At 47.9% G+C, this 27,991-nt stretch overlaps 1 protein-coding gene across 4 annotated transcripts; it reads right to left on the bottom strand.

Moving 5' to 3' along the window:
- Positions 1-48: 48 nt before the first annotated feature.
- Positions 49-27,991, bottom strand: INTS1 (integrator complex subunit 1). 4 transcript variants are annotated; one of them, XM_066977349.1, is made up of 47 exons: positions 27,853-27,991; positions 27,450-27,740; positions 26,698-26,894; positions 26,325-26,462; positions 25,454-25,613; positions 25,056-25,161; positions 24,603-24,789; positions 24,348-24,493; positions 23,915-24,056; positions 23,388-23,564; positions 23,055-23,163; positions 22,334-22,454; positions 21,591-21,668; positions 20,924-21,081; positions 20,293-20,389; positions 19,773-19,864; positions 19,377-19,437; positions 18,817-19,014; positions 18,408-18,537; positions 18,043-18,222; positions 17,802-17,951; positions 17,053-17,232; positions 16,755-16,859; positions 15,656-15,823; positions 15,181-15,292; positions 14,573-14,731; positions 13,246-13,392; positions 12,776-12,874; positions 12,276-12,400; positions 11,308-11,562; positions 10,478-10,637; positions 9,716-9,856; positions 9,136-9,316; positions 8,932-9,055; positions 8,287-8,405; positions 7,144-7,231; positions 6,289-6,515; positions 5,613-5,736; positions 4,998-5,131; positions 4,508-4,700; positions 4,161-4,288; positions 3,562-3,674; positions 2,870-2,983; positions 1,931-2,001; positions 1,286-1,377; positions 1,063-1,172; positions 49-634 (listed from the first exon to the last, which is right to left on the bottom strand). In XM_066977349.1, the coding sequence occupies exons 1-47, from the start codon at positions 27,908-27,910 to the stop codon at positions 519-521; spliced, it is 6,561 nt and encodes a 2,186-aa protein (XP_066833450.1). In that variant the 5' UTR covers positions 27,911-27,991; the 3' UTR covers positions 49-518. The 4 variants fall into 4 exon arrangements, 3 of the variants coding, with proteins under 3 accessions (XP_066833450.1, XP_066833451.1, XP_066833452.1); XR_010825008.1 differs by lacking the exons at positions 49-634; positions 1,063-1,172; positions 1,286-1,377; ... (1 more) ...; positions 2,870-2,983; positions 3,562-3,674 and having other exon boundaries at positions 4,508-4,645; XM_066977350.1 differs by lacking the exons at positions 49-634; positions 1,063-1,172; positions 1,286-1,377; ... (2 more) ...; positions 3,562-3,674; positions 4,161-4,288 and having other exon boundaries at positions 4,998-5,091.

Below are 27,991 nucleotides of genomic sequence, written 5' to 3'. Positions count from 1 at the left end.
GGGATGTCAAGCTACACTCAAGGCGGCATGGAGCAGAGAAAGGCACGGTGGAAACAAAGATAATTTTAATTGGAAAAAAAAAATACCTTCTCTCCCCCCAAAACACAAAATGGTCTCTTCCCCTGCACGTGTCCACATTTCCTCCAACACAGACTTCAAGTGCAAGGGCCAATGCTCCCTTCTGCTCTCCCAAGCAGCTCTGCCCTCTTAGAGAAAAAAAATAAAAGGAGTGACAGCCACTGCTCTAAGACCCCATGACAGGACTGGTCCCTGTTTGGCACAATATTCAGGAGATTTTTCTCCCACAGTAATGGCATCTCAGCCAGACAGTTCTGTCCTTGCCCGTTCTGATCTTCGGTCAGCACGCCCTCCTCTTCCAGCAGAGTCTGGCCTGCTACATCATCTGTGATCCTCCAGCACGTGGGATGAAATAAAGTGCCTTCTTACAGGGCCTCAATGCAGCTGATGAGTCCAGTTAAATTAATTCCTCTGGAAGCAGAGCTCCCAGAACCACGTGTTCATATCGTTGCCTCCATGTGCAGAACCTTCAAGGCCTCTGAAATTTGAGAGCTGGTGTCGATCTGGCCGTACATCCCCACCAGGAAAGCCCTGTGCAGTAACACTGCAGCGTGCTCTGTGAAAGGGAGAGACACCATGAGGACTGAGAGCTCCAACATACGGAAAGAGCAATCCAGCAGTGAACACCTGGATGAACGTTTGTAGCTGTGCAAGAAGTTCTCTCCTTCTGTAAGAACGGGGCATAATCCACCACCATCTAGCAGCCCTGTGGATACGTGATTAGGTGAGGGATCACAACTCAGAGAGGAAAATCCCAAGGGAACAAATCGTCTTCAAGGAAGCCTTCCTTGTCTCTTTGGCAAATCTCTGTGATGCTCAGACCAAAGCTATTACTGATATAGAGCACCCGCACGTTTGATGGACTGGTCTAAGCAATGCTGACTCCTAGCAGCTTCCCAGAGAGGCTGCTTTCAGAACAGGAGCTCAGCCTTGACCCCTGCAAGGCCACTACGCAAATACCAGAGAGGGCAGATGCCAACATACCTTGGCAAAGGAGGGTATACTCAGGCAGGTTCCTCAACGCTGTCTGCACCACCTCAAAGTCTCGGCTGCCAAGGCAGTACATGAAGGTAGGAAGGAAGTCTGCAGCAATGCTGGGAATAAAACACCACAACGTCAGCACAGTCCAGATCTCCATCAACAGGCACGGAGCGGGCAGCCAGTGCCCATCAGTGACTCAGGGTAGCCAAGTCCCCGCGGTCCTCACCTGGGGTTGTTCTGAATGGAGCGCAAAGCTAGGCTGAAGGCCAGATTTCGGCAGGACTCCTCCGATGAGCTCATCAGCTTCTGTAGGTTTGTCTGAGAGCAGATGCACAAGTAAGGATTACAAAGCCATCCAGGGATCAAAACTGTGCAGACTTGTGTTACTGCCCCTTCAGCATCCACCCAGCCCTACGCACATCCAGCAGGCACTAGCTGAGACAGGAAATCCCTCTGTGTAATAGGGATCATCTTGTTTTGAATGCTTTAGAACACCCTCCTGTAAACTTATGGCACATGGGACAGCTGAAATTTACCTATATTTCAGTATTTGTATTTTTTTTTTTGAACAGAGCTGTTCTGCTCTCTTCTTGCCCCATTACTGGGAAGGGGACAGAAGATTACTTCTTCCTCTGATATACAGAAAAGCTAAAGTGGATGATGATGGACCCAGCATGCAACAGAGAGAAGACAGTAGGGAGGTAAATGTTGTCTGCTGTCAGAAAGCCCAGCTGAAGTTGCAGCATTTTCGGAGAAATGTAACAACCTCCCAAAAAGCAGAGAAAGGACAGCACTTAGGCTGGCCATGCAACACAGACCATGGTGAAAAGAATCTTCTATTTCTAGTGGCAGTTTGTGACACCATACTCACAGAAAAAAAGGAGAGAATTTCTGGCCTCCGCCTGGACATCTCATCAATGTCTGTCAGCACCTCCAAGATGTCTGGTGGAAGACACAGATTGAGAGGGGTGACTGAAATTTACTGATCCAGCAAAAGAGCTATAAACCCACGTCTCCAATCAGTCAATTTTTACTACCTGCACACACAGCTAGAGTAATAAAGGCAGCTCTTCAAAAAGGATGAGAACAACCTGCCCAAGGTGGGGCCACCAAGCACTGTCATGGCATGGGCAGGGGAAGGAGTGGTGTGGGGTGTGACGTTTCAATTCCAGAGCACCTTCTTCTGTAACTGAAAGGTCTTTACAGAAAGCCTCTTTCAAGAACAGTGCCCAGACAGGATTTCTTCCCCCTGTTTCTAGGAAAACTGTCACCCCAATACCACAACTTAAGTCTGATATGAACACCGGACACCTGTGATTTCAGAAGACCTTTGGAGATGAAGCGTGTTGTTCCCACATGCCAGGTTAACATGATTTTCTTTCATGAAGGTCATTTGAGAAGTTTGTTAGAAATCCCATTTCTAATCAGTTTGATATTTTTATGGCATAAAAAAATGGTGCTCCTAACAGCACTCCAGAGCTGGGTCACCATCCGTGCTGGCTGAACACGAACCGTAGCGTGTCCTGAATTACTCATATCACCTCCCAGAGTAAGATCCCTGAAAAGCTCCAAAGCAGAGGCAGTCGCAGTACTGCCACGCTAAGTGACAACAGCATCATGGGAAGCCTCTGTCACAGAATCCCAGAAGGTTATGGACAAGTCCATCCAAAACAAAACCCCAGCTTAACTGCTGGAGACTTCCAAACAAGACAAACTGGAAACTGGCCTGCAGCTGTCATTTAAGTAACAGGGCTGGCACCTGTCTGCACGTGCCTTACGTTCTTGTGCAGCTCTGCAGGTCCTCACTTACCCTCAACTGTTTGGCCTCGAGACAGCCTCTTCATATACGGGGCCATTTCAGTCGGTGTGAGAGGAGTGAAGAGAGACACGTTGACAAGGGGGAGAGAGCCAGCTGCTGCTTCCTCTGGGGCAGAGAGAGAACAGTCACTTCTACGTAGTTTTAACAGGGAAACAGGTCCAGTGTTCCCTACCAGCCATCAGCTGATCAGCAATACCTTAATAGATTTCCTGTCTCTCGGCCTCTAGCCCCACTGCACCTTCTGGTACCCCTCTGCTGATGCAAAGAAAGCAAACCTTCCTGACCTGTCTTAATACTGGATAGTTCTCCCATGCAAGTTGTAAAGAGAAGAGTGGAGAAGTCAAGGTAACTTTAGGGTCTCCTGACAGGCTGACCCTGACGTGAGGCTGAGGAAGGTAAAATCCACAGGGAAGAAACTCACTCTAAGAGCTATTCCACACCAGCAGCAATACCAGTGATGGGGAAAACAATCTATCACCCGTCCCAGATACTGGCTTCAAACCGTTGAGTATATAAGTGCTATTCTCCATTCTAAATACCTTTTCACTGGAAGTAAGGACTCGATGAATCCCTGTGGGTCCCTTCCAATTTGGAATATTCTGTGATTTTTATGAAAAGCATCTGCACTTCAAAACGTACTGCATTTTCACTAGCTGGAATAGCTTTCCAACACTCAGACTCACCATCCTTCTCTTCTTCAGAGCCCCTGTCCAAGATACCGCACCTACTAGGTAGACTCAGCCCAGCCAGGAGGGACTTCAACATTGCGAGGTCACTGTTGTCTGATGACAGGTCACTAGAGGAACAGGTGGCATGTTTAACTTTAAATAACAATAAGGGTGTGAAGACAACTAACAGCACACATATGTACACTGAAATAGGATAGAAACAAATTTCTTAGAAGCAGGAACAAGATTTCTCCTTTCAGCATAATAAATTCAAACTCATTTGTACCTACATCTGCAGGTGGGATCCTGCACCCACTGCTCAGGGTATAGCCCCTCCTACTGGCTCTCTGGAAGTGACTGCAGGGCACCGCAGCGCCTTCCAGGGGCATTAAGGCATTATGTGAGTTGGAATTGTCACCTGACTTCCTTGGGCTTAGCTTTCACCTATAAAAAGGGAGACTGCTCATCTTAACAGACATTTAAGTGACCTGAGGATGAAAAAGTGCCACATTAACAGCTATTGTTACATCCTCTTGCTGTCTCCTGGCCAATTATCTCATGGCAGCCTGCCTGACCAAGCCCTCCACTGGGCTAACCGGAGTAAGGAAGCTTACTGGAGTGGATCGGAGTGCTTCTGCAAGAAGGAAACCGCTGCTTGAGCATTGCATGTGATGTACTTCTGGATAAACTGGACAAACTTGCTGATGAAAGCAGCCAGGTGCCGTGAGGATTTCCTGTAGTTCTGAGAAAGGGCAGGGAAGATGAGAGTTAACAACAAAACAGCAGTGATGCGCTGCCCCATGCTGCACCTCTGGGCTCCGAGGATTAGATTCCCGATCTCAGGCCTCCCCTTTAAGCTCCCCCCAGTACTTGATACACATTTTAGCTCTAAGTCATGCAAAGGCTCTCCCTCTAGCGGCTGGCAGCCCACACACGGATGCAGAGCGGGGACTTTTCCTACCAACAGCAGCCGGATAAAGGACAGCAGACAGTCCCACAGTGCCGCCTGGTGCTCGTTCTGGAAGACCTGTGGCTGAAGCAGCTCCAGGATCCCCAGGATGTGGATGAAGAAGGTCAAGTGGTTCTGTTGCCTGAACTCCTGGAAATTGAGGTGAACACGGCCATGCAGCAGAGCTGCAATCATTGGCAAGTGCCTGAAACACCAAACAGAACAACACTCAGCTCTAGCCTCTTCCTAGATACAGTTACAGGTTGTTACACCTCAGTTCTTGTTAGCATCCCTCATCCTCTCCCAGAGTTCCGGGTTTAATCCCTGTATCCATGGAATCAGCAAGCACCATTTCCCATTTTTGCTGCTCTTAACTTTCACACATGAATGCAGATTCTGTCACAACCATCACGATTACTCCAAACTCGCTCCCCTTCTAGGGCAACGGTGGACGCTTTTCAGTGAACCCAGCCACACAGAGGGTGAAAGGGGAGAGTGGTACCTAAGAAGTAGGATAGGATGAGCCACAGCTAGCTTCCTGCAGGCCATGTTGGCATCCCACACGCGGCTTTCTGACGACTTGGAGTCACTGGTGTCTGCAAGGAGGTTAATGAATCTGTGAACCAGGGCATCAAGCTAGAAAGAAAAGTAGTGAGTGAACAGTTAAGTTGAAAGCAAAAGCAAGCCCCTGGCTCTTCAGCAGTGTTTCCCAAATACATTCCAACTACAGATGAGGTTAACAGAAATTATTTTCAGCTAGAACCTGTGAGCAGATGCAGCGTTCCAGCTGGCACAGGATCTGAAGTCCACAGTCCCTACAGACATCAAAGCAGGATCAGACGCCTGCACACTTGTGCTTTACAGAAGCCTTTGGCACACAAAAATTTATATAAGCAGAGCTTCACATATTTTATAGTCAGACATTGCAAAATAAACTACACCTCAACTCCCTGCTCCTGAGAGTGCGGGCAGGGAAGGGGCAACTGAAGAGCAAGGTAAAGAAACCAAAATGACCAAGCCAGCATTTGACAGTCCTCTCCTTTTAGTCCGGGCATCACAGTAGCATTCAATCTGGGTGCACAACTGGAGAGGGGCTTTCCTGTGTCTCTAAATTTACCTTGCAAGTGCTGCTGTCTCTGGCTCCTTCACTGCTCAGAAGCACCTCAGGCATAGACACAAGTTGCTCAGGTAGTTGCAGGTACATCTGAAGCAGAAGGTCCTGGCAGCATTTTCCCACAGAGCTAAAGAAAAAATGGGAAATGTCACTCTCTGGTTACTCCTTTAGTTCAACCAAAAAACATCCCAGACCTATCAGATTCAGAACAACTTTCTTGCATTTGGCAAAAAGCTCGTGTAAGAGTGCAGCCACCACTAATCTGAATCAGCGTTGGTTTTTTTCAGTCTGAATCAGTGTTTTTTCAGTCTGTGCTTCTTTTAACTACTTTCAAATCATGCACAGTCCAACAGTCCACAGGGATCCACACGGATCTACACCACTATGGTACTTCCAATGCTGGAAAAAAAAAAGTTACATCAAGCATTTTATCCTGTATTCCTGAAAGCAAAAGTGCCTGCAATTTCATTTAAGGTCACCTTCCTGGTTCCAGTAGCACTTAAAATGGCATCTTATTTCCCCCAAATCTCTGGGAGAATATTGTGTGTAAGCAGTTGTCATATAGGCTGTGGAACACTATTATTAACGAAGATATACTGGCAAGTTTCCTCATTACCTGGCTGCCTGTGCCCAAATAACTACAATTAGAGTAGACAGTGCCCTCCATTTGCAACCCCACCTGCTTCCCCACTGCTGGATGCAGCTGGTCAAATACTCTGTTACTTTTTTGATGCTCTCAAGGTCCCCATGAGAACAACTGAGCAACAGAGGCAGTCGAGACTGGATGAGTGTGCAGGAGGCCTCTTCTGTGTTCTGGTATCTGGTTTCTGCTTCAGCCAGGATCAACTCCACCATGCTGATCAACTCTGATGCCTTTAGGTGGAGCACAAATTCCTCACGGCGCTTCTGTAATGCAAGACAACATTCACAATGAATCCCTAGATCCTTAGTCCCTTCTGGTTATGCCTTCCCCGCATAGAAAGGAGCATCTCTTACGAGCAGACTTAAGAACAGCCCTGTATCCAAAGTCTGAAAGCACGTATCCCAACCCCCCAAAGAAACCTCTTTACCCCTCTACTATTTCTGAACTCATTTACTTCCAACCCAGCATGCATGATGGGACAGAAGCCATAACTGAATCATCAAACCAAAAAAAATTCCTCTGTGGAGAAGAGATGCAGTCCCCTACTCTCGGTGCACTGGGAATTATCCCACACCGTGTTTTAGCTTGCTCACAGCTGTAGCCTTGTGACTAGATCTTTAATGGATATTCTGGCAACTCTGCAGAAGCTGCAGAGGAGATGTCAAGCGGGCAAACTTATGTGTGTTCATATGAGCTTTTTGGACCCCAAATTGCCACTGCAATATTTAGCAGAGCAGAGCAGCTCAGCAACCAGCTGAGGTACAGGCAGCAAACTTGGCATGCTGCACCCCTATCACTTCAGCCACCTCTTGGCCATGGAAAGCCAGGCAATGTGAAAACATCACCTCTCACCCCCTCTGGAGATGAATCTTGGAAGAACTGAGCCACTACCTGAGGAGTTCTTTGGTCCCTTCCCTGCCAGATCCGAGGGATATGAATACAGGCCCACAAGAAATCCAAGGATGCAGTTGGGTCAAACCTGCCAGAAGACAAAAGAAGACAGATTTGCCATTACAGTCAAAGCAGCCCTCAGGCAGCACACAAACACATGGTATCGTCTCTAAACATCACAAATACTGTGAAGAAAAACATCTGCAAATGTAAAAATAGGATCCATTAAGTCCCAAGAAGGGGTTTGGTTCTGTTCCCAGATTGTGACTAAATATTTCTTGAAGTAAGCACAGCACAGGGTATGCAGCTGAACTAATGGCATTCACTAAGAGTACGGTGGCTACAGAATCTTGCACCACAAAGCCAGAAGCCTGTCATAAACATAAACAACTGGTACAAGCAGACCAGTGACCATACTGCCCCAGAGTCCAGAACATCCTACCTGTTATCCTGGATTGCAGAAATTACTGAAATTGTTAGTGAGCAGGAAATCAGTAATAAAATAGTGACAAACAAATACTGCCAGCTTTAGACACACTGCTAGTTAAATCATGGCCTGACTTGCTACTTGCTACCAGTGTTAGTGTTTCCTGGTCTGTAAGTTTAACAAATTTAAACATGGTACTACACAACTGCTGTAAAGCTTCATTGTTTGAGAGCAACATACAGGAGCTGAGAGCTGGGGCTGCTCCAGAGATCAGAACTGGGGGCCTGATGCCAGGAAGGGGGATAGAGAAAGACTGGTAACAGAGTTTAGTACAAGCAAAAGATCCAGCAGAGCCTGCCCAGGTACAGAGACTCCCATCAGTTCGCTATCCAAGCCATCTTTCAAACCCCATGTTCATAAAGATTATCAACAAGGGCAATGCTAGATAGATTACCCAGCGATTAGCACTTCCTGTTTAAAACACAGCCAAATCTTTATGTGCTCCTTCCATCAAACAGCAGGTAATATTTATATCAAGGTACACAAATCAGCATGACTGAAATCAGCATCCCTCTCACAAAGCCTTTTTTTGGCTAGGTGACATCTCTTGGCAGACGCACCGTGGAACGCAGCAGCTCTTGCTCTCAGCTTCTGTTTGCTCTCTCAGACATAACGTTTTAAGTTGGGCGATTTGCTTGGCCCAGAAAACAACTCACCTCTGCTCCCGGTTTCTACACAGCAGAAGTCTGATGCACTGGTGCAGAGTGGTCCAGCTGGACTGGTGAGTGAGGAGAGCCAGGAGATATGGACGGAAGGAAGGCACCTGGGACCCTGCCTGAAAGTACAAAACGAGGAAGATTTGTATAAAGAGATCATTACTGTGAGGTGGATGTAGGAGATACCTTGTATTTTACAGAAGGATGACAATACAAGCAAGCAGATAGCAGAGAAGACAACAGATGGATTTAGGATATGAACTGCAGTACTGTCTAAAAGACCATGACAGAATCCATGAAATTCAGTTTTAGTCTTAGCTTTGGCATAGCACTTCTGGACAGGCTATTTGTCTGCCCACAAAAATACCAATGAAAACACAGCTGGTTGATCTATTATGGGACTACGTTGTATCTGCAAGGCTCTGAAGTTCTGAAAAGAACAGGCCTGAAGAAATATAAAGATCAGATGAAACATGCCTTGATCTGATGTACCAGAATCCCCCTCTTAGTAAGCATGTATGGCTTTGGAACTGACATAGCAATGTGGAAAAACACAGAACTCTCCCTTGCCCTGTCTCCAGGTGCAGGTCAACACCCCAGAAATGCGGTTTCAGCACAGCGGTCCCTCTGCCCAACAACTCTTACTTTGTTCCAGGAGAACAGTAGCTTCTGCTGGAGATCCGGGCAGCTGCTTATCACCTCTGGGTCCAACATCTCCAGCCAGTCATTGAGAAGGCCAGAGGAGGGCCCCAGCCAAGCGGCTTCAGTGCTGAGGAGAAAAAGCCAGTATCAGTGGTGATGCCATGAAACCAGGCCTATCGGTGAGTTCCCAACATTGCCTGGGCTCACCTGCAACTGTCCAGCTCCTTCTTCACTGGTGTCTCTTCTTTGTCCTGGAGCAACAAGGAGCTCACCACAGCAATTGGTTTCATGGCAGGAAATCTGGCAGTGGTCTCAACAGTAGCTGAGAAGAGGACCGTCAGGAGCTCCTCCAAGTACGGAGAGTGAGTTTCAATCAGACCTTGAAGGGCTAGCAGAGGCAGAAACGTGTCAGTAACTACAAGATGTGGTGAAAGCTATGGAACATCATAAGGGTATCACAAAGGCAATGAGTCCCGAATTTCCTAGAGCATGGCTCAGTAAGGAGGACAGAAGAAGTATCTTGGACAGTAGGCTTCTATTTCTCATGGGGTTACTGGAAACCAGCAGTTTGCTGAAAGACTTAATCCCAGACACAGGTTGCAGTTTATAAACCCACATACCAGTGCAGGGGAAGGAGGTGATACAAGACAGGACCAAGTTCAGACCAGTTTGCATTTTCTGATCCAGGAAGAAGGCAGCTTCCCACTGCCTACACACGAAGCGCTCCCTTGAAGGGCTGGAAGTCCAGCCTGCTGCAGCTGTGGGGAAGTAGAGAGGACAGACACACCTTTGCTGATGAGCTCCGGCTCCACGTTACACTTCTCTCCTGATTTCAGTGTCGCAATGATGGCACGTACTGTGGAGCTGATCAAGTCAGGGTCGCGACGGAAAGTCAGAGCTTCTGTGAGGTGCAAGAAGCCACCTCGAACTGCAAAGAAATTACAGCATTGGCATCACAGGGACAAAGCCACATCAGGCTTCTCTTCTAGAGATGCACCAGGTGGTTGCAGGGCACAACTAATCAAACACACACACCTACTATGCTCTACTATCATTTCACTCCTAGTGTAGCTCTGGACAGCTCTTCTGCATGTTACAGGGACACATGGCTTAAGAGAATACTCTATAACCACAAACCCATTTCCATGCATAAGCTCTTGGTCTCCTCTCTACAGATGGCAGATGACAGTAACTCTACAAGTCATGATGTGACCTTGTTTCACGAGCATTCTTGTGTGCTTATCTTCCAGGACAACAGCAAGCACAGAATTCCTGGCCTGAGCAATTGGAATTTCTCCCTGAGATCCACTCTGCTTGGTGAGATGCTAGTAGGTGTCTACTCCAAACCCCTGGAGCCATATTACTTGTTTGCATCCTCATGGAGTTTTATAGCACAGTACAAAACTGATTTTTCCCTCTCTTCACTACTCAGCATACCTCTATAAAAAGCAGCCCACCCGACTTTCTGCTCTGGGTGCAGTTTCATTTGTTTCCCTTTCTTGTCCCACTTGGTCCACTCTGAATCCCACAATCTACCCAATGCCAGTACCGTCACTGATCCTGTGCCTTGAGGAGTACTGCACAGCAAAGGCCTTCAGCTGAGCACGGAGAGGACCATCTTCCACTGCGGGGTTCTCCAACCACTGCAGCATCTGCATGAGGACTTTGAAGAAGAGCGAGGAGAAGGCAGTGTCTTGTGGCATGCAGCGCTGGGGAGAGCAGCAAAAGAGACCTGCTTATACACACTTCAAGCATACAGCAAAGATAGCAGGAGAGGCAGACAGTGGCATGTACTGCCAAGAATACACAGAGCACACCTCCTTTGTTGGATCATAGCTCACAGCAGCCTCTAATGTACAAAGCAGAAAACTCTGTCACACCCAGACTACATCTCCAAGCATAACTAAGGGTAACTTCGTGCCTTCCTCTATCATGATAAAAAGAATGAGATATTTCATTGGATAACTCTCAGCCTGCTCCAAAGCTCTCTAAGGAATTACAGACTTCGACTCTCAAATTGTCTGCAAATGCCTTGGCTTGCAAGACGTGTCCATGCTGCGAAACAGCACAAATTAGAACTTCCAAAACCAACAGTGACCCACAGCTGCCAACCCACAGTGCCACGGAGTTACCAGATCGGTTAATGTACACCTAACCCTGCACATAAGCTCTCAGCACTGCTAGACTAACGAGGCCAGCCTGTATCCATGTGTCCATGAGACAGCTTGAGTCCCTCTACACCATGCTCCCCAGGCTGTATGTCCAGCACTACACGGGTAGAGGGTCTGTGCACAGCAGAGTGGATGCACTGCAGATTTTCCTTTCCTCCTCACCCCTCTTTGTTCAATGATACAAAGATTCTCGTCCTATGCTGCTCACCTGATACTGGTACAGCTGGCGCATCAGCGGGCAGGAGATGAAGTGGTTACGATGCATCGCCATCACCAGCGCTCCGCTGTGCGGTGAGTTTATCAGCGCAGCTACTGCCTGGAGAAGTCGCGCGGTGATCCCGGTCACTTGTGTGTTCCCCTGGCGGATACGAGCCAGTTCCTGCCCCAGGGCCTGCTGCAACGCCAGGGCAAGCGGGCGCAGGTTTGAGTTCTGCCACCGTGGGTCTGGATTTAGTGGGAAAAGCTGGAAGGATACAGAGAAGAGCGCATTTATGAGAAAACAAATGAAAGGACTTGCTATACCATAAACATCCCTGAGGCAGAGGATTGATTTACCTTGTACAATCATACTGACTGCGGACTAACTAGAACCTTCAAAGAGCTTTTTCAATTTTTTAGTGCCTGGTACAGGAAAAGGCACAGCATCTATGCAACGCCAATATAACTGTCAACACTAACACTGCGGGGGGATCACCACACTGCCCAAACACAAGCAACCAACTTGGCCAATTAGCTCCCCGTAGGTTTGTCCTGAAATCAACAGAGAGAGTGAGGCTCTGCTAGCAGACATGCCAGGGTACAAAAGCTGTTTACATATAGCTTTGCTGCCAAGGCCCTGTGAGCATTTCACAAATCCTCCATGCACTGCAGAGAAAAAAGGCACTATACACAGAACAAACAATGTGCAGAGATGGCAACAAGCTAGTAAGCACTGACAGCATTAGGCATGATCAAAAGCCACATCATGTTCAAATTACAAGAAAAAAAATCCATCCAGTATCAACTCCACCAGGCTGTAATGGTGCAGCCTTATTTTATGCAGGGTTTTCTTACTTGCTGCCTGCAAACGCTGAAGGAGGAACAGGGCAAAAAGATGCAAGTATAAGGGATATGGTTTGTGCAAAGGTGCCACAGGGAAGCAGCTGAGGGACAATCAGCTTGAGGTTACACCAGTACCTGCAGAAAGATGCCTGCTAGGTCATCTTCTGGGCCCAGAACCCGAACCTGGCTTAAAGTTCGGATCCGGCTCTGGCCTTGATTGTTCTCAGGGCTAGATTTTGACCTCGCAGTCTCAGCACTGTCTGTAATAACAATAAAAGAAAAGAAAGAAAAATGCTGTTATGCTGCCTAACATCTGGAACCCTAGCACTGGATCACCTTCAGCTTTACTGTCTCTACTGAGGAATTCAGTAGCTTTCTTTCAAGGCCAAAAGCAAGACCTCCTTTTCTGTAACTGCTCAGAACAAATCATTATAGTAAACTCCAATAATACCAGAATTTCTCCCCTTAACAGGAGTGAAAAACTCTAGGAAGGACTAGTGTCTAGCTGTAGTTTGCTAATGCATTTCATCACAACCACTTCTGGAACAGTTTTTCCTGGTCCAAACATCTTTCCTCTGCAACCATTGAGAGCAAGAAGACTGACATTCAGAAGTTTAGGCTATGCTGGGCAGTACCTCGGCGGGCTGGTAAGGAGGCTGTGAGCAGGGAGTGGAAAGTCTGGCCTCCTGTCGCTCCTCTTTCATGCTGAACCTCCACCAGGTGAGCCATGTAGTCTGAAAAAGGACAAAATACAAACGTGTTGTCTCACCCTCTTTAGTAAAGCAGTACAGAATTGGTTGCTGTTGGTGTAGCTACCAGACGAAGAGATTTTGCTGTTACTATGAACGTTGTAAACATGTCGCAAGTCAGCCCTATTTCTTTTACAAGTTAGCCTCCAGATTCTCTCTCTACTCTTTATAATCCCATCCAGAAAAATCCTTCTCTACTTCAAGAAATACGGCCAAGAGCCATCTAGACAAGCGCCAGGGAGAAACAACAGGCTGCAAAAGCAGAGTTTGCAGAACTAGTTTGGATTTTTTCAAGGAAGTCACAGGATGTGACTGTAAGAAAAATTAAAATGAGTAATCCCATATGGAGCTCTTACTCTTGTCCATGATGTTCTGCTCCAGTGTCTGTGGGTCATGAGATACCGCCTGATCCAGGTACTGCAGAAGTTTGCTCATGCTGGAAACTGGGATTCCGAAGGACTGAACGAAGAGAAGTAGCTGCTGCGGCTCCAGGTCCTGCAGAGCTGAAATGCACAAACACTAAAGTCCTCAGACCTCCAAATTGCTTATACAGGGTCATCTTTATTACCTGGTATTTGTACTTTTGGCTGGACCAAGTGGCACATTAATGACAGGGACGCAGAGAGCCTAAAGCCAGAAGTCTGACAGCTGCCTACTATGTTTTCACTGCTCTGCAAATCATTACCTTCTTATTGCATCTTTCAGTTAATTCACTCACTGACTAATTTGATCTTCCATTTAATTTGATCAAAACCTCAGGAACCCAATCATCCATATTAAAAAATAACTTCCACCCTATCTGTTAATGGCTCCAGGCAGGAATTATTGAATAATTCAATCACTGGCTATAGAGAGCTGTCATTTAATTAGTAAGAAAGGGACAAAGCTCTGAACACCAAGAAGACAGACAGCACTGACAAGCTGTGCAAGGATACAAGTAACTACAGATATAGCTCACAGCCTTCAGCCGCTGCTCTCCACATTGCAAGCATGCTACGTCCTATGGAAGCAGTGCTTTGTCTTTGACTGTGTAGCTTAATTCAATCTGAACTGTTGTAACAGAGATGGCATCCAATTCACAGTCCTTTATTTCCTTTAAATACACAGAAAGCACGGTAGTCATACAGACTCTCCCATGCTTTAAAAGTAATAGACACTGCTTATAAGAGCCACCGAGATTCAGCACTTCGATCAGAGTGGGAGGACCTGCCTTCAACACTGCAGTAAGGAGCTCTGTTATAGGCACTAACCTCCTTCAGCCTCAGCTTTCACCGAGTTCTGCTCTTAACGCAGTGGGGATTAACCTGAGGGGCGTGGTAGTTCAGCAAGGTTGTAGTCATTCTCAAACCCATGGTACATGGGCTACAAATCATGGCTGAGGATGGAATAAACATCAGGACAACCCCTAACAGAACCAGAACCAACTCATATTCTGTGTATCTGTTTGACAGCCCTAAAGGACACAGTGAAGAATCTATTGCACGCTCAGGTTGCAACTGTCACAAAATCCAGAGACAATGCCTTTTAAATCCCAGCTCTCTGTTCAGCTGCAGGATCTGCAGTGGCTGATGGCCGCGCCAAAGGCATCCAAGTAGGACAGCTGGGCACACAGAGGGCTTGAGCAGGGAAGACTCTCCCTTTCCTACGGGAGGGTCTGAAAGGCCAAACATCCCACAGGCTCACCTGCATCCACAAGACGTGGGACCTCGGAGCGGATCATGCGCAGCTTTAGCCAGTCAGGAAGCAGCAAAGCCTCCTCTGAGGTGTCAACCAGAAAAGCAGTAGGAAGAGGCTTTTTCTCCGGGAACCATATATCCAATAACGTGTAAAAATCACCATCCCCTGTTTAAGGGCAGACACAAAAATCTCTTATGTTCAGAAGCACTTAAAACATTCTACGCTTCTCTGTACAAGTCAATGCACCAGAATACCTTCTTGCTCAAAGGCTAGAAACAACTTGGGAATAAATACTACCAAATGGAAACATGATCTATATATCTGAGTGCCCAGTTCTCACCCTACAACAACCCTCTGCATCCTTCTTGTTCAGCAGGGAGGGACACACCATCATTTTAATATTTCCTGCTGTCTGCGCAAGGCAGCAAATAAGCCTGCAAATGCTTCACTCCGTGTAGCACTATTCTGACATTCCTACTGCTACAAGCAAACGTTGCAAAGGAGAAGCCTGTGAGCAGAAGAATTAACACCAGCCTAATTTGTTATACAGACAGAGGAAAGGCTCTCTGTCCAGTCCACAACCCCTTGAACACATCTGAGCATACTTCACTCACCTTGAGGTGGCCCTAGTGTCAGGAGAATAACCATGGCATGAACCACGAGGATGTGCATAGTGGCTGTTTCACCACTAGTCCAACGAAGGAACACTTGATCCTGGGACTCTGACTGGAAAAAAAAAAATCAGAAGAAAACCACATGAACAATGATGGGGAAAGAACAGAAAGTGAGATCTGTGAGAAGCAGGTGAAAGGACAACACGAGAATGGACAGGTTTGGTTTGGTCAGACTTTGACCTAGCCCCAGCACCTCCAACAGTGGAAAAAGAAGATACAAAAGGAAAAGGAAATGCTTTCTATGTGTACACACACACTTGGCTCTGACACTATGCCAACTCCCAATTATTTTCAGATCAGGGATCCTTGAACTAGACATGGTTTCTACATACTCAGTAACCCACAATGGGCATCTCTTGTATCAAACTCATCCTTCCTTCTTCTACCCGCTTAAGAAAGGCAGAGAGGCACTCACCCAGCTGTACACCTCCTCGCCTTCCTTACTCTGGCGCATGCGTTTGATGTAGCGAGAGAAGATGGAGAGGAGAGCTACAAGCACCGCATCTGACTCAGCGCAGTATGAGAGCTTGGAGAAGAGGTGAGACATGATGGTAGAGCGCTCCACTATGAGCCGGGCCACATCCTGCAAAGGAAAAATTTCCATGGGAGCTTTATTAAGCAACATACACGGGTCCTCCTGCCTTATTCCACCACATCTTCCAGTTTCCATCCTCAGCCCAGTTAACACTGGAGATCAACATGTAAGAGTCAAGAGCGAAACTGTCAAATCGGGAAGAACTCAAGTGCTTTGCATGCATCTTGTGATACCTCACAGCGTGCCCAGTTGTAGTACAGCTGCATTCTGATGCACCCCGTTGCAAAGGGAGCATTTGCCAGTATTTATGAAGTAAAAAGAGGCATTCCTCTGAAGAAACAATATTATTTAGCAATCTCCACACACTTAAACAGATCTATGCAGACAGAAAGAACCTGTGAGCCTCTAGATCCATACAACTGAATCTCACAAAGACTGTTACAAAGGATGTTGGTCAGTGAACTTAAAAGCAATGAAAAGAGCACCCAAGAGTGAGAACGATGAATAATCATCGCATATGAGCCAAACATCCAAAATCACCAAAGCCTTAAAAAAAAGAATCAGAAATCCAATTTTGGTTACAGAAGAATGCATATCCCACCACTAAGGTTCCTGGCCTCCCACCCTCACCTGATGTACGTGACTGCAGGTTTAGCACCTGCTTACTTGAGAAACACTACCAGATGGTGGCATTGCCTTCAAACCACTACGCAGTCCTGCATTCCCCATGCCATCTGAGATGGGCTGCTGGACTGGAAGTTGTTACTGATTTTCTGTTTGAATGATATGAAACCAAAGACACAGGTTGCCTTCCAACACATACCCAGAAACACGACCACGCAGTTATCAAATTCACATGCTCCTAAAAACCTCATCCTGCTGGTACAGCAAGTCACATGCCTACCACTGCCATGGGCAAGGAGTTCAACATGTCAGGTATCCCTCCTAACCTCTCTGCCCCTGCACCCCGCCTTCTCACCAGAGCGAGGTCGTTGTGCTGTCCCTGCTCCTCCACTGGGGCGTGCTGGGAGAGGTACACCAGGTAAGCACTGATGGTCTGCGGATCTGTCTCCATGTGGATGGCCTAGAAGGACAATTCTGTTCATTAGGGATCAGGAGGTAATGAACGCAAGCACCAGCAAAACATTCTTCTGTATGCACATAAACATGTCGATACCACCGCCACATGCAGTTTGCTCAGATTTGTTTTAGTACGAATAAAACAAAGAATAATTTGCCCCACAGCTGGCTACTTATCCCTTCCAGCAAAGGCCTACCTGTTGCAAGGCAAGAGCTGTTGTTGCTCTAACACTATCAAACAGTGGCAGCCTCGGGAGGTCTCTCAGCAGCCACTGATACCCCTGCAGCAGTTCAGAATCCCCAGAGTCTTCTTCCATGGGGTGATCTTTCTCCTCTCCATCACGCAGTCCCCCTTCTGACAGCACCAAGGACAGGCCCTGCAGAAATCAAAGCCCATGCATATGAAGCCACAGCTGGACCACTCGTTTCATACTAGTGAATAGAACAGCATCAAGCTTCAAGTGTCACGGAGTGATGCAAATGCAGCGCACACAGCCCACAACAGGTCTCACAACATATAACTTGTTTGCTTGACAGCTACTGTGCTTAAAAGTTTCAGTCCTCTGTAAGCACAATCTTTTGAACTCTGCAATTCTGCCTGCCTTGACTATGCTCTAGAGCTCCAGGCATTTACTGATTTACATTCCCCACTGGCCACAGCTGCTGCCAATTACTCCTCATACTACATGATGTGCTGAGTCTACACCTGAACTTCACAGGAAACATAGCAGAATCCAGATCTATCTTAAGAAAAGTACTACTTGGCTGTTGAACAGGGAAGGCTTCTGAGCAGCAGGAAGCAGAAGTGCATTTGATGGGCCTTGGAGACTGAGATGAGTTACTAGAGAAAATTGACATGAAAATTTCACTGCACAGCAGTCACAAGAATATAGGAATCTGCCCTTAGCTTCTGATAAACCCTAGTCAAGATATTTATTTTACTCACCTTCATGGCCAGGACCCGTGAGGCCACCTGGGAGGAACTCAGGCGTCGTAGGAAATAGTCAAGCACCTCACAGGTTGTCTGTTCATCTGCTTTGGGACCCAACAGCAAGTCTTGCAACCGTCCAAGCAACTGCCTTTGTTTCTGTTGTCTCTGTGGAACAAGAAGTTGGCCTTTCCAGTGAAACCAAATCCAGGATGCACAGAAATTAGGTAACAGAACTGATCTCCAAGAGACCACTCACCTGGCGTTTCTTGGCACGCTGCTCTTTACTCTCACCCTCCTCCTCTTCTTCACCTGACGTTGACTCATCAGCAGCATCATGAAGCAGGAATTCACAAAGGCACTGCACGGGCAGGACGTCCAAGGAGCCCTCACTGGACTGAACCAGATCTGCCAGCCACGGCATTGACTGTGACGAGGCCTAAGAAACAGAAGAATGACAATGCAGTATCAGCAGAACACAGACGCAGCACACTGATCATTTAACCCTTGACCAGTAAACCACCTTTCCCTGTCTCACTCAGCTCCCTTCTGTCCCTCGCTCTGCTCAAGTTTTAGAGATGAGGGATCAGATCCTAACTTAGCCAACCCATCAGGAGAGCCCACCTGTCTTTGAATGATGTTGAGAAGAAAGTCAGGATGACGGCTGCGACAAAGGAGGTGGCCCAAGCGAAGCGACTGGTTCAGGCTTTTCACCTGCTCCAGAACATGCGGCGGAGGTCTGCGTGGGGGCCCCCTGTCAACAAGAAGTGAAACTTCTTGTGAAACAAGAAGTTATTCACAGACAAGGCACACTTTCACTCCGGTATTGATGAGGACTAATCAGGTCAGCAGTGTGTGACGGCCACGTGCAGGTTACAACAGAAGGACAAGGACTAAATGCAACACATATCCCACATGCAACCAACTTTTGGGGTTCTTCTTGCCCACACCAACCACCCTATCAGCAGTAGAATTTCTTGACTAGCATTAACTGGGTTTTCCTGATAGCACCAGACTGCAGAAGGCTACTTACTGAGGATCCAGACTTGTCAGCTGGGATAGCAAGAGGCTGCTACTCTCTGTAATAGTTTGTTTTGTGGATGCAGCAGCCAGATGACCCTCAAATGCAAGAATCTCCTGCTTTTCTCTCTGGGAGATTTGAAGCTCGCGGTTAATCATCTCTGTGCGCGTCTCCTCATCCGTCAAGGTACATTGAGGATAGGAATAATTGCTGAGAAAACAAGTCCAAAACAGTTATCTTGTCCTATTCAGAATTTATGAAAGTCATAATGCCTCTATGGCCTCATTTCCATTAGGGAACACAGAAAATGCAAGGCAGCTTCCCAACAGAGCCAGGAAGACTGAGACCTTCTCAGTAAATCTCATAACAATCATGCTCTGAGTTTTATTCCCTTGTTAATAATATTTCTGTTGGGGGAAGGATTCTTTCCCACTCAAACCATAGTGTTGCTGCCAGCCTGCTTATTTTACATGTCCCACTAGAAAGGAAGGAGCCAACTGGCACAAACCTCATTCAGAAATACACGCTCGGTGCCCTTATTTGATTTATGGGGGGATTTAGACAATACTAACTTGGTCATGACCATTTCCATGAGCATCTTTAGAGAGGGGTACTCCTCCCACGCAGCCAGACCTGCAGCACAGAAGAGAAGGGTAGTAAGGAATACTGGAAACAAGTCAGGGTGTTATTGAGATCCTATCGCAATCCACGACAGGAAGACACACACTCACTTTGGAACATCTTGCCACACTCAGGGCATGGAAAATGTAATCCCAGCCACATGCTGGTCCAAACCACCCCACTGTGCATTTTTGCACACACAAGGAATATGCATTACAGCACAGTGAGCTAACAGCAGTTATCTTGCCATCCCAGCATATGACTTCAACACAGGCAACTACACTTCAGCCAGCACCTTCGCCAATTTTTGCAGCAGAACCAGAATCCTGAGAAACGTCCACACTCACCGATGTTCTCAGGATTGAACGCAGCCACTACAAGCAGGAGAGGCCAGGCTTTCCAGTACAGGGTAGAAATAGCTAGATTTGGAGGCTGGTACCTGCAAGAGACATCAACAGATACATGTGGTTGGATTTGGTTACTGGAGGGCATCCCAAGCCGCCTCTTCTTAATCATGCGCTGAATCAGCCACACCAGCTCAGTGGTTTTCAGGAAGGAAAAAAAGAAAAAGTCTCTCACGGGTGGGACAACAGAGTTCAGTTGAAAATTTCTAAAGCAGAAAGGTCAGAGTTCTTGCAGAGGAAATTCCATTCCATGACTCAGAACTTTCTTGCCCTGGAGAAATTTCCACCAGAACATGACTTTGAAAAGGTTTCCTGGTGATTTTGTTATTAAAAATTCTAATGGGAAAAAGCATCCTGAAGTCTGTGAGCTAGTGCTGTTAGTCACAAGGTGAAAGTGAGTTAGGTCACAACAAGGTGAAAGTGAGCTACGTCACACAGCGATTATCTACTTGACAAGCCTTACCCTGGGGGCAGCTGGATATTCTCTGGATGGTGATAAGTGCACAAATTTAAGACAGCATCGATCAGCTGGATTCTCTCTACCCTCAGGACTTCAACATCTGGAAGAGGAGAAAAGACTAAACAAGTTATTGACTGGCCCACCTGGCAGAAAGTCCTTCAAGAAAAGTAACACTAACAGAAATTCAACTTGAAGCGACTATGCTGTTGTGGTCTTGCTCTCACGATATTCCAGAATTAGAAACAACAACAACAAACCACCACTACACAACTCTTAAAAAGCAGCAATATTAAAAAAAAAAAGACTCAATATCCTTATGACTCGTGTTTTCAGCTGAAATTTGATTTAAATTCTTCATAAGGACATTTTTTTTTCCCCCACAATGAATCCAACCTGCTATCCACACCTTTTTCAAAACTCAAGTGCATTCCGTCAGGTAAGCAGTGAGTCTGCTCAGAACTTCTGGGGCTCAGAAGATAAAAATCCATTTCAACTTTGTTGCAAGTTTTCTAACTCACTGTATCTAAACTCGGAGTCTGCAAAGGCTCTCTGGAACAGGGTAGGAGCTGTCTCAGCCCTGGGTGGCGACAAGTGGACACACTGGAGTTACCATTGGAGCTTTATGCAGTCTTACCATCGGCTTGCACAGCTGCAGCCCGCTTCACCAAGTGGTCAGCAAGCTCCATGGCATCCGCAGGGCCAAGAGGGAGGTCCCGTGACAAACCGATCACGAGGATCCGCATCAGCGTGTCTTCAAGGATGGGCACCTCAGAGCAGAGGCGAAGGAAGAAGCTGCATGAGAAAACAGACATCAATCATGCTTCCCTTGACAGCAGCATGAACACTGCCGAAACCCTCCACAGACCCTACAGCTCATCTGAGCAGAAAATAACCCACAGCTTAGTTTACAAACTTTTCCCTGGTCTGCAGCTCCGAGTGCAGCTGCTGGAAACAAATTGTTTGCATTGCTTTGTACCTCTGCACTTCAGCCTGCTTGAGTCAGAGTTCCCTAGCGTTACAGCAGTACAAACCATACAGTGCAGGCCTGCCCTTCTTGCAGTTACAGTATTAAGATACAGAGCAGCTTGCCAAAGGGAACGAGAATCAAGAATAGGAACTGAAAGAGACTGAAAGAACATTCACCAATTTTAAGGCACTGTAGCAGAGGATGAAAAAATCAGACACAGTTCCAAGCTTTTCCAACAAAGAGCTACATAAAGAGCACCAGAAAACACTAATTCCTTTGCCTCCAGCTACAGCTCTGGTCCATGTTCCCAGCCATGGGTGGAGCACGCACTCACTTGCGGTCACTCTCGGGGGGCCAGTTGTCCCATTTGTAGTACGTCTCTGGCTGTTCTGTGAAGAGCACCTTGTGGAGGCTGTCAAGATGAAGAGAACAGTAAACGTTACCTGTGTGAAGCTCAGGAACACATTTAGCAGTCCACTCTGCCCAAACTCCTAACGCTACCCATTCTACACATGCAAGAGCCTCCTCAGATAAACTAGCCTAATAGAACTGACAGTGCTAACCATAGCCAAGAGGACTATGTGGTACAGACATTGGACTTTTATACTTTCCAGTGAACACACCTCATATGCTGTTAGTTCTGGCTTGACCTGCCTCAGTAATGCCTGAACCACACCCTAAGATACAACCTCATCTCCAGAGGCAGGCAGAGAAGACAATATTATCTACGGGGCCCTCAACTATACAGCCTGAAAAAGGATGTCAGGCAGGACAACAAGGGGTCCACATGAATCATTCCTGACCAGGTAACTGGAAACTCCCCAAAAGGGTGAACCCAAATAATACAAATCAGAAATTATCCATTATCGTGTATTTCCAGTGAGAGGATGCATTTGCAGGCATTCTTGAGGGGGAGACAGTCCCAACCTGAACCCTTCTAAAACATTATTTCTGCTCCCTGTCTGTTAAGGGGAAGAGAGATCTAACCAAACCCTGGCACATGCATGGGTCTTCCTAACGTGTTGTAAACCATTGGAAAACAGACTGGATAAATCAGCAGATGCCCAAGCATCTTACCAGTGCACGTAGTCCTTCGGAGCCAGCTTGCTGATAGACGGAACGACCGTATGAAGCCACCAGACAGCATCGCGCTGGATAGCGGCGATTTGGTTCTGGAAAGAGCGCAGAACTTCCAGGTCTGAAAGACAGTCAGGTTACAAACCACTCACATATCAGAGCCTCATACAGACCAAAGCAGGAGAAAGCAGTCATTTCAAGACCAGACGGTAACCAGGACTCTGAGCATAAAGAGTCAGTAAACTGGGGAGAGAAATCTGACAGCCTTTAGCAAGCCAGCACTGACAGAACATGCAGATGTGTCAGAGTGAAGCACAACAAAACGCTGAGATGTAGCACAAATGAATTAGGGTTGTGAGAAGACATCTGGGCAGTCACTTCAATGCCCCCCAAAGCTCTGCCCTCTCAGCAATAAGTCCTTGGTAATCCTTACAGCTGCTCCTTCAAACATGACCCCATCTTGAGTCCCCTCTCCCCAGTCTCTCATCCATGTTTTCCACAGATAAAAAAAGTGCCTGTATCCTCACCCAGCCACACAGATGCCACATCTCCCAACTCTGTTAGACTCAGGATAATAGCAAGCGACCCCATACCTTTACTTCAAATGGAGACTTACAGCCCCCTTTCTAATCCTAGCTGCAATGTTCCCCCAGTTCCAACACTGCCAGGAGATATTTAACAAGCTATCCATCTTCAAGTGGAATCTAGGCTGTCTGCTTACTTTTTTTCTCTCCTTTGTCCCAGGCAATTCCAGCCTCCTTCACCTGGGCTGTGATACCAAGCATCATGGAGACAGCTAGCAGATCAGTTATGTGGATGACAAACCGCTCCTAAAAAACAGGAGTGAGTCAAATCAAAGCTTCCTTCTGGAAAAGTGTTTTGTCATCAAAACGGGATGTAGAAGAGCTGCTGTGAATTGTAAGACACAAATACCGAGTTACTCAGATAACAAGAGGTGTGGGGAGGGATAAGATCTGCCAGAAAAAGAGATATAGAAGAGTCTGGTACACCACTGGTACCATCCAGCAGGCACATGGGTCAAACAAAGTGGTACCTTGAATTCCATTTCTGCGTACTGGGCCTCCTTTCGTTCCTGCATAAGGCCCAGGCAGAAGGCCTGGAAGTTGATTTCATGTTTTGTCTGTTTAATGATCTCTCGCAGCAGTGCCCGTGAAGCCCGCAGGTAATCATCCTTAGTAGTCAACAGGTCCTGGAACACCATTGCTAGGTACTGAGACCATACAGAAAAAGAAAGCTTTCAGTGCATTGTAAAATATCTGCGACCACAGAATGAAACGACACACGGAAACACTGCTGGTAATATGCTCGTCCTTCAGACCCCAGGGAACTATAACACGTTTCTCATGAAGTTTTGTTACCACAGGGCTGGTCACACTGAATGTGGGAGTTAGAAAATGCCCATCACGTTTATTCCTAACAAGTGCAACAATGTAATTCCAAACCAGTATGATGCAGATCCCACAGCTGTCTGAGGGAAGATTTTGTTTGAGCCTCGGTTCAGCTAAAGCTCTCAAGCAGGGGTCTGGCCCCACCAGCAGTCACACCAGACACTACACCTACCTTTGGAGCTTGCTCTGAGCTGTGCTGAAGAACAGTGTACAGGATCTGCATGTTGTTGGGATTTCTTGCATTTGAAAGCTCATTGAAAATCACAAACTTAATTGTCGTGCCCAGGTTATCCCTGTGTGCATTCAGCAGCTCTCTGCAAGGGAAGACCAGAGGTATCAGAGCCAAGATTTCATTTCAGCTAGGTCCATTGTTCTGATTTTTCTCTAAAGTATTTAACACAAAAAGTGAAGATGGTGGGGCAGCACCTACATTCAGCAATGCCAAAGGATTACTGAAAGACTTCCAGACCAATGAAATTCATTTGAACGTGACACAGAACACCCCACGGCCACACCTGGTATTTAAAAACACTTCTTAGAGACAGAACCCCGAGTACATCTTCCAGAGTGCTCTCTTCCCATGACAGACCCAGTCGCTCACTCACCTGACACACAGCATGTAGTGGTTCAGAAGGACTTTTGGCTTAAGACGAATTTTGATCAGGTTAGAGATCACTTCCATGTCCTCTGAGCTGTGGGTGTTGCAGTTCATGCAGACTGACATCAGCAAGTCCTGAGCTGGCTTGGTCAGCTGCAGAGGAAGAACAGAACTACTGCAGCCACCTGCCATCACAGACCAGAGATGGAACTGGACCTCCAGACCAGGCCCAGAAAAGGCACGGTTCATTCTCTATCCTTACCTTGGGATTCTGCAACCACATCTCCAGCCGCTGCACAGCCATCTGTCGCACCTCTTTGTAGCCACAGGTTGCTGTCAGCAGACGGAGGAGGTTCCTGGAGACGTTATCCATGGGCTGGCGCCGGTTGAGCTGGTCCCGGAGCATGTCCAGGACGTACTCCTCCACACTCTCTGCAAGGTCATCGTACCTGGGCCACACAAACTGCATTTTATTCACTTCTGCACAAACTAGCCGGGTCATGCTGTGTCCAGAGATCAGCCTTCTTTCTTGTTTGTGACAAAGGTTACAAAAAAAACCCCAAATAATCGCTCTCTATTCATTTCTCCTGATGTTCAACATTCTCTAGCAGGTCTCACAGGACAGCTATTGCAAAGCTATTGCTGCAGCACTGCGAGGGGGGTGAGCACAGACAGACCTGCCATATGCCTACACCAGGAGAAGAACGCACTTTACCTGGGCATGAGCTGGCCCTCCTGCTCCGGGCTCATTTTCTCCTCTGCAATCAGCAGCTCGCTCTGACTGTCTTCCTCCTCCGTCATGGAAGGGTGAGGGCTACTCCCTACAAGAGACCAGCGTGCTTTGTGAGACAACTTCTCTTTCCAGAGATCAATCACTCACACCCTTACACATTCAGCTTCTTTCAAGGACCCACATCAGCAACACTGAAGGAGGCCACAACTGGTCACCTTCTCACATCAAAACGCACTCAGGCACTTTATTCAAGTCTTTTTAACTGCTTGCCCTCAAACATCTACTAGAAATGAAGTGACACTAAAGAAGGGAAAAGCAATGCTGGAAACTCAAAGCCTAGTCTCCAAGACTTGGCTCCTGTTTCCTAAACACATTCTTACCGGCGCTAAGATCCCCACTGCTACGGCCAACTTCTCCATGCAAGAGCATGCTCTTAGGAGGCATCTTGGTGTTAAAAGCTGTCTGGATGTTATCCACAAAGGTCTTGCAGTGAGGGCTGTCCACCCAGATGCGCTCCCCAAGGGAGTCCTCAATGTAAACCTAAAGGAAAAAAAAGCCACAGAGAACACAAACCGTGCTCAAGCTTTTCTGTACTAGTTTATCGCAGGAATATTTGAGTTTCCCAAGTTATCATTTATTTTCAACATGCAGCTGTGAAGTAGGAAACTACCATAACCATGCATAGATGAAAAAACTATCACCAGATGACTGCAGGCAAGTCACATGAGAGCAGAGCAACAAACCACCGCATCCTGAGCTCTACGGGCACTATCCCTTTCCGTCAGGGAATCCAATTAAGCTCTAACAAAGATCTAACCGTAACTCCTACCTCCAAGATATAGAATCTTGCCTTTCAAAAACCTTTATCCTTGCAGATAAACTAGAGAGCACAAAGTCTCTGAGACACTTATGTTATCAAACGCCATCAACAGCATCCCAGAAGAGAGCAGAGAACGGCATCCCAGAAGAGAGCAGAGAAAGGCAAACAAGACCACAGCACTTCAACAGCCTGTGGAGGTTTTCCTTGGTAAAAACAAGGACTGGGTTTTTCTTCCCTTGTCCATACAGCATCAGCCCAGTCCCCATTTACTGCTTCCTCCACGCTGAGGGATAGATCATGGGACACCCCCTTACTGTGCAGCAATAATAAATCCTCTTGCCCCCAACACAAGCCACTTCCCAACCCTGACTGGTTTTACCCGTGCGCCCACCACTGCCTCAGCCCTGCAGGAGCACCCTGGGTTCAACAACCTTGACGAAGATCTCTGGCCAGTTCTCGTCCTCTTCGTAAGCTGCCATGAGAAGGTTGCAGGCCAGGACAGACACAAGGCTATTCCCTTTGGCTTTGAAATTGATGGAGGCATCTCTTCGGAGCAGGCTGCATAGTGCCTGGAAGATTATAAAAAAAAAATACAATAAAATTAAGCCAACTACCAAGAAAGAAATACAAGTCTCAGTAATTACCACAGAGCTGTGGTATTTACAAATACATGCTGATTACGTTCTGGCTGGAGGGCAGCTGCAACTATGCTCACAACTGGCAGGAATTTCAGAAACGTACTTCAGAAACACACAGAAAGGTTCCTCAGAGAGCCCAGGAGTCCCCACACGGCACAGCCCTCACCTCAATAACCCCTTCGGTGGCAAAGATGTTCGGTTTGATTTTTGCCAGGTACATGAGGCTGAGGTACAGCGTGGTGTCGGGCTTGGCTCTGTTCATTTTCAGCTGCTTCACCGCTCCGCACAGCACCCCCTCGATGCGGTCATCATTACCTTCTGCCTCTGCTGCCTCGATTTCCTCCAGCAGCACCGTGGGGCCAACTGCAGCAACCAACACAGGCGTGAGTTTGTTACCACTGGGCAAAATATCCTGCCCCAGGATGCCGCCAGCACCAGCCACATAGAAAGCAAAGAATGGATCTGCTTACCTTGGTCCCCTGCAATGGCTTTTTCCCTATCCACACCCTATTAAAAATCCCGTTTTGCACCTGACAACACCCCCTCGATTACTTTTCGGTTGGTCCATGCTAAAATGCTCCTCTGCAAACATATCTAACGCCAAACAACGGGATGACACTTCAAGAAACAAGCAGTGGGATCCACAGTCTGCAGGAGACAGATGTGAGTAAAACACCACAACACGGCCAATGATCTTCTCAGTGAGTTTTCCACGTAGTGCCATCAAACAGGGTGAGCACAACCCCACTTAGCGAGGGAGGAAGAGGAGACAAAACCATGACATTCGCCACACAACCGGAGGAGGAAACCCTCGAGGACAGTGCACGAACGGCACTGCGGGGGCTTGCAGAAAGGCTGTCGGGCAGCCGGGCTTACAGCCCTGCCCCGACCGCCGCGGGAGGGGAACGCGGGCCTTACCTTCGATGGGGATGACGGAGGGCTCCTTGATGGAGGGCGAGATGGCCCGCTTCTCCGCCACCGCCGCCTCCGCCAGGCGGCCCAGGGCGCTGAGGGGCGGCGTGGAGGCGAGCTTGGGGCGCTTGGCCAGCCCGCCCAGCCCGGGGGGCCCCGCCAGCGCCGCGGCCGCGTCCCGCTTGCGCTCGGAGGGCAGCCCGGCGGGGGCCGGCTTCAGCAGCGAGCCGGCGGCCTTGCCCTCGCCGCCCTGCCCCTTGGAGCCCAGCGCGATGAAGTCCCCGGGCGGCGGGTGCGCTGCAACGGGAGGCACGGCCGTCAGGTGAGGGCAGCGCCCGCAGCACCGCCGCAACACCCCCCCCACCCCCCCCAACACCACCGCCGCCATCCCGCGGCCCCCAGCGCTCACCGGAGGGCTTGGGCACGGCCCCCGGCCGCCGCACGGCCGCCGCCTTCGGCCGGTTCATGGCGCCGCCGCCGCCGCCTCCCCCTCAGCACGGCCGCCGCTGCCCGACGCGGGCCCCGGGAGGAAGCGGGGGGAGCGCGGC

The sequence above is a fragment of the Anser cygnoides genome, chromosome 15 (genome assembly GCF_040182565.1).
Source record: "Anser cygnoides isolate HZ-2024a breed goose chromosome 15, Taihu_goose_T2T_genome, whole genome shotgun sequence".
NCBI lineage: Eukaryota > Metazoa > Chordata > Aves > Anseriformes > Anatidae > Anser > Anser cygnoides.
This window is presented reverse-complemented; position numbering and strand designations above follow the sequence as displayed.

Coding starts and splice junctions, on each gene's coding strand:
- INTS1 (XM_066977349.1), bottom strand. CDS start 27,910: ATGAACCGGCCGAAGGCGGCGGCCGTGCGGCGGCCGGGGGCCGTGCCC. Junction 25,614..26,324: donor GGCCAGAGATCTTCGTCAAG/GTTGTTGAACCC, acceptor TTTTTCCTTTAG/GTTTACATTGAGGACTCCCT. Junction 7,232..8,286: donor TGTAGAAACCGGGAGCAGAG/GTGAGTTGTTTT, acceptor GTCTTCTGGCAG/GTTTGACCCAACTGCATCCT.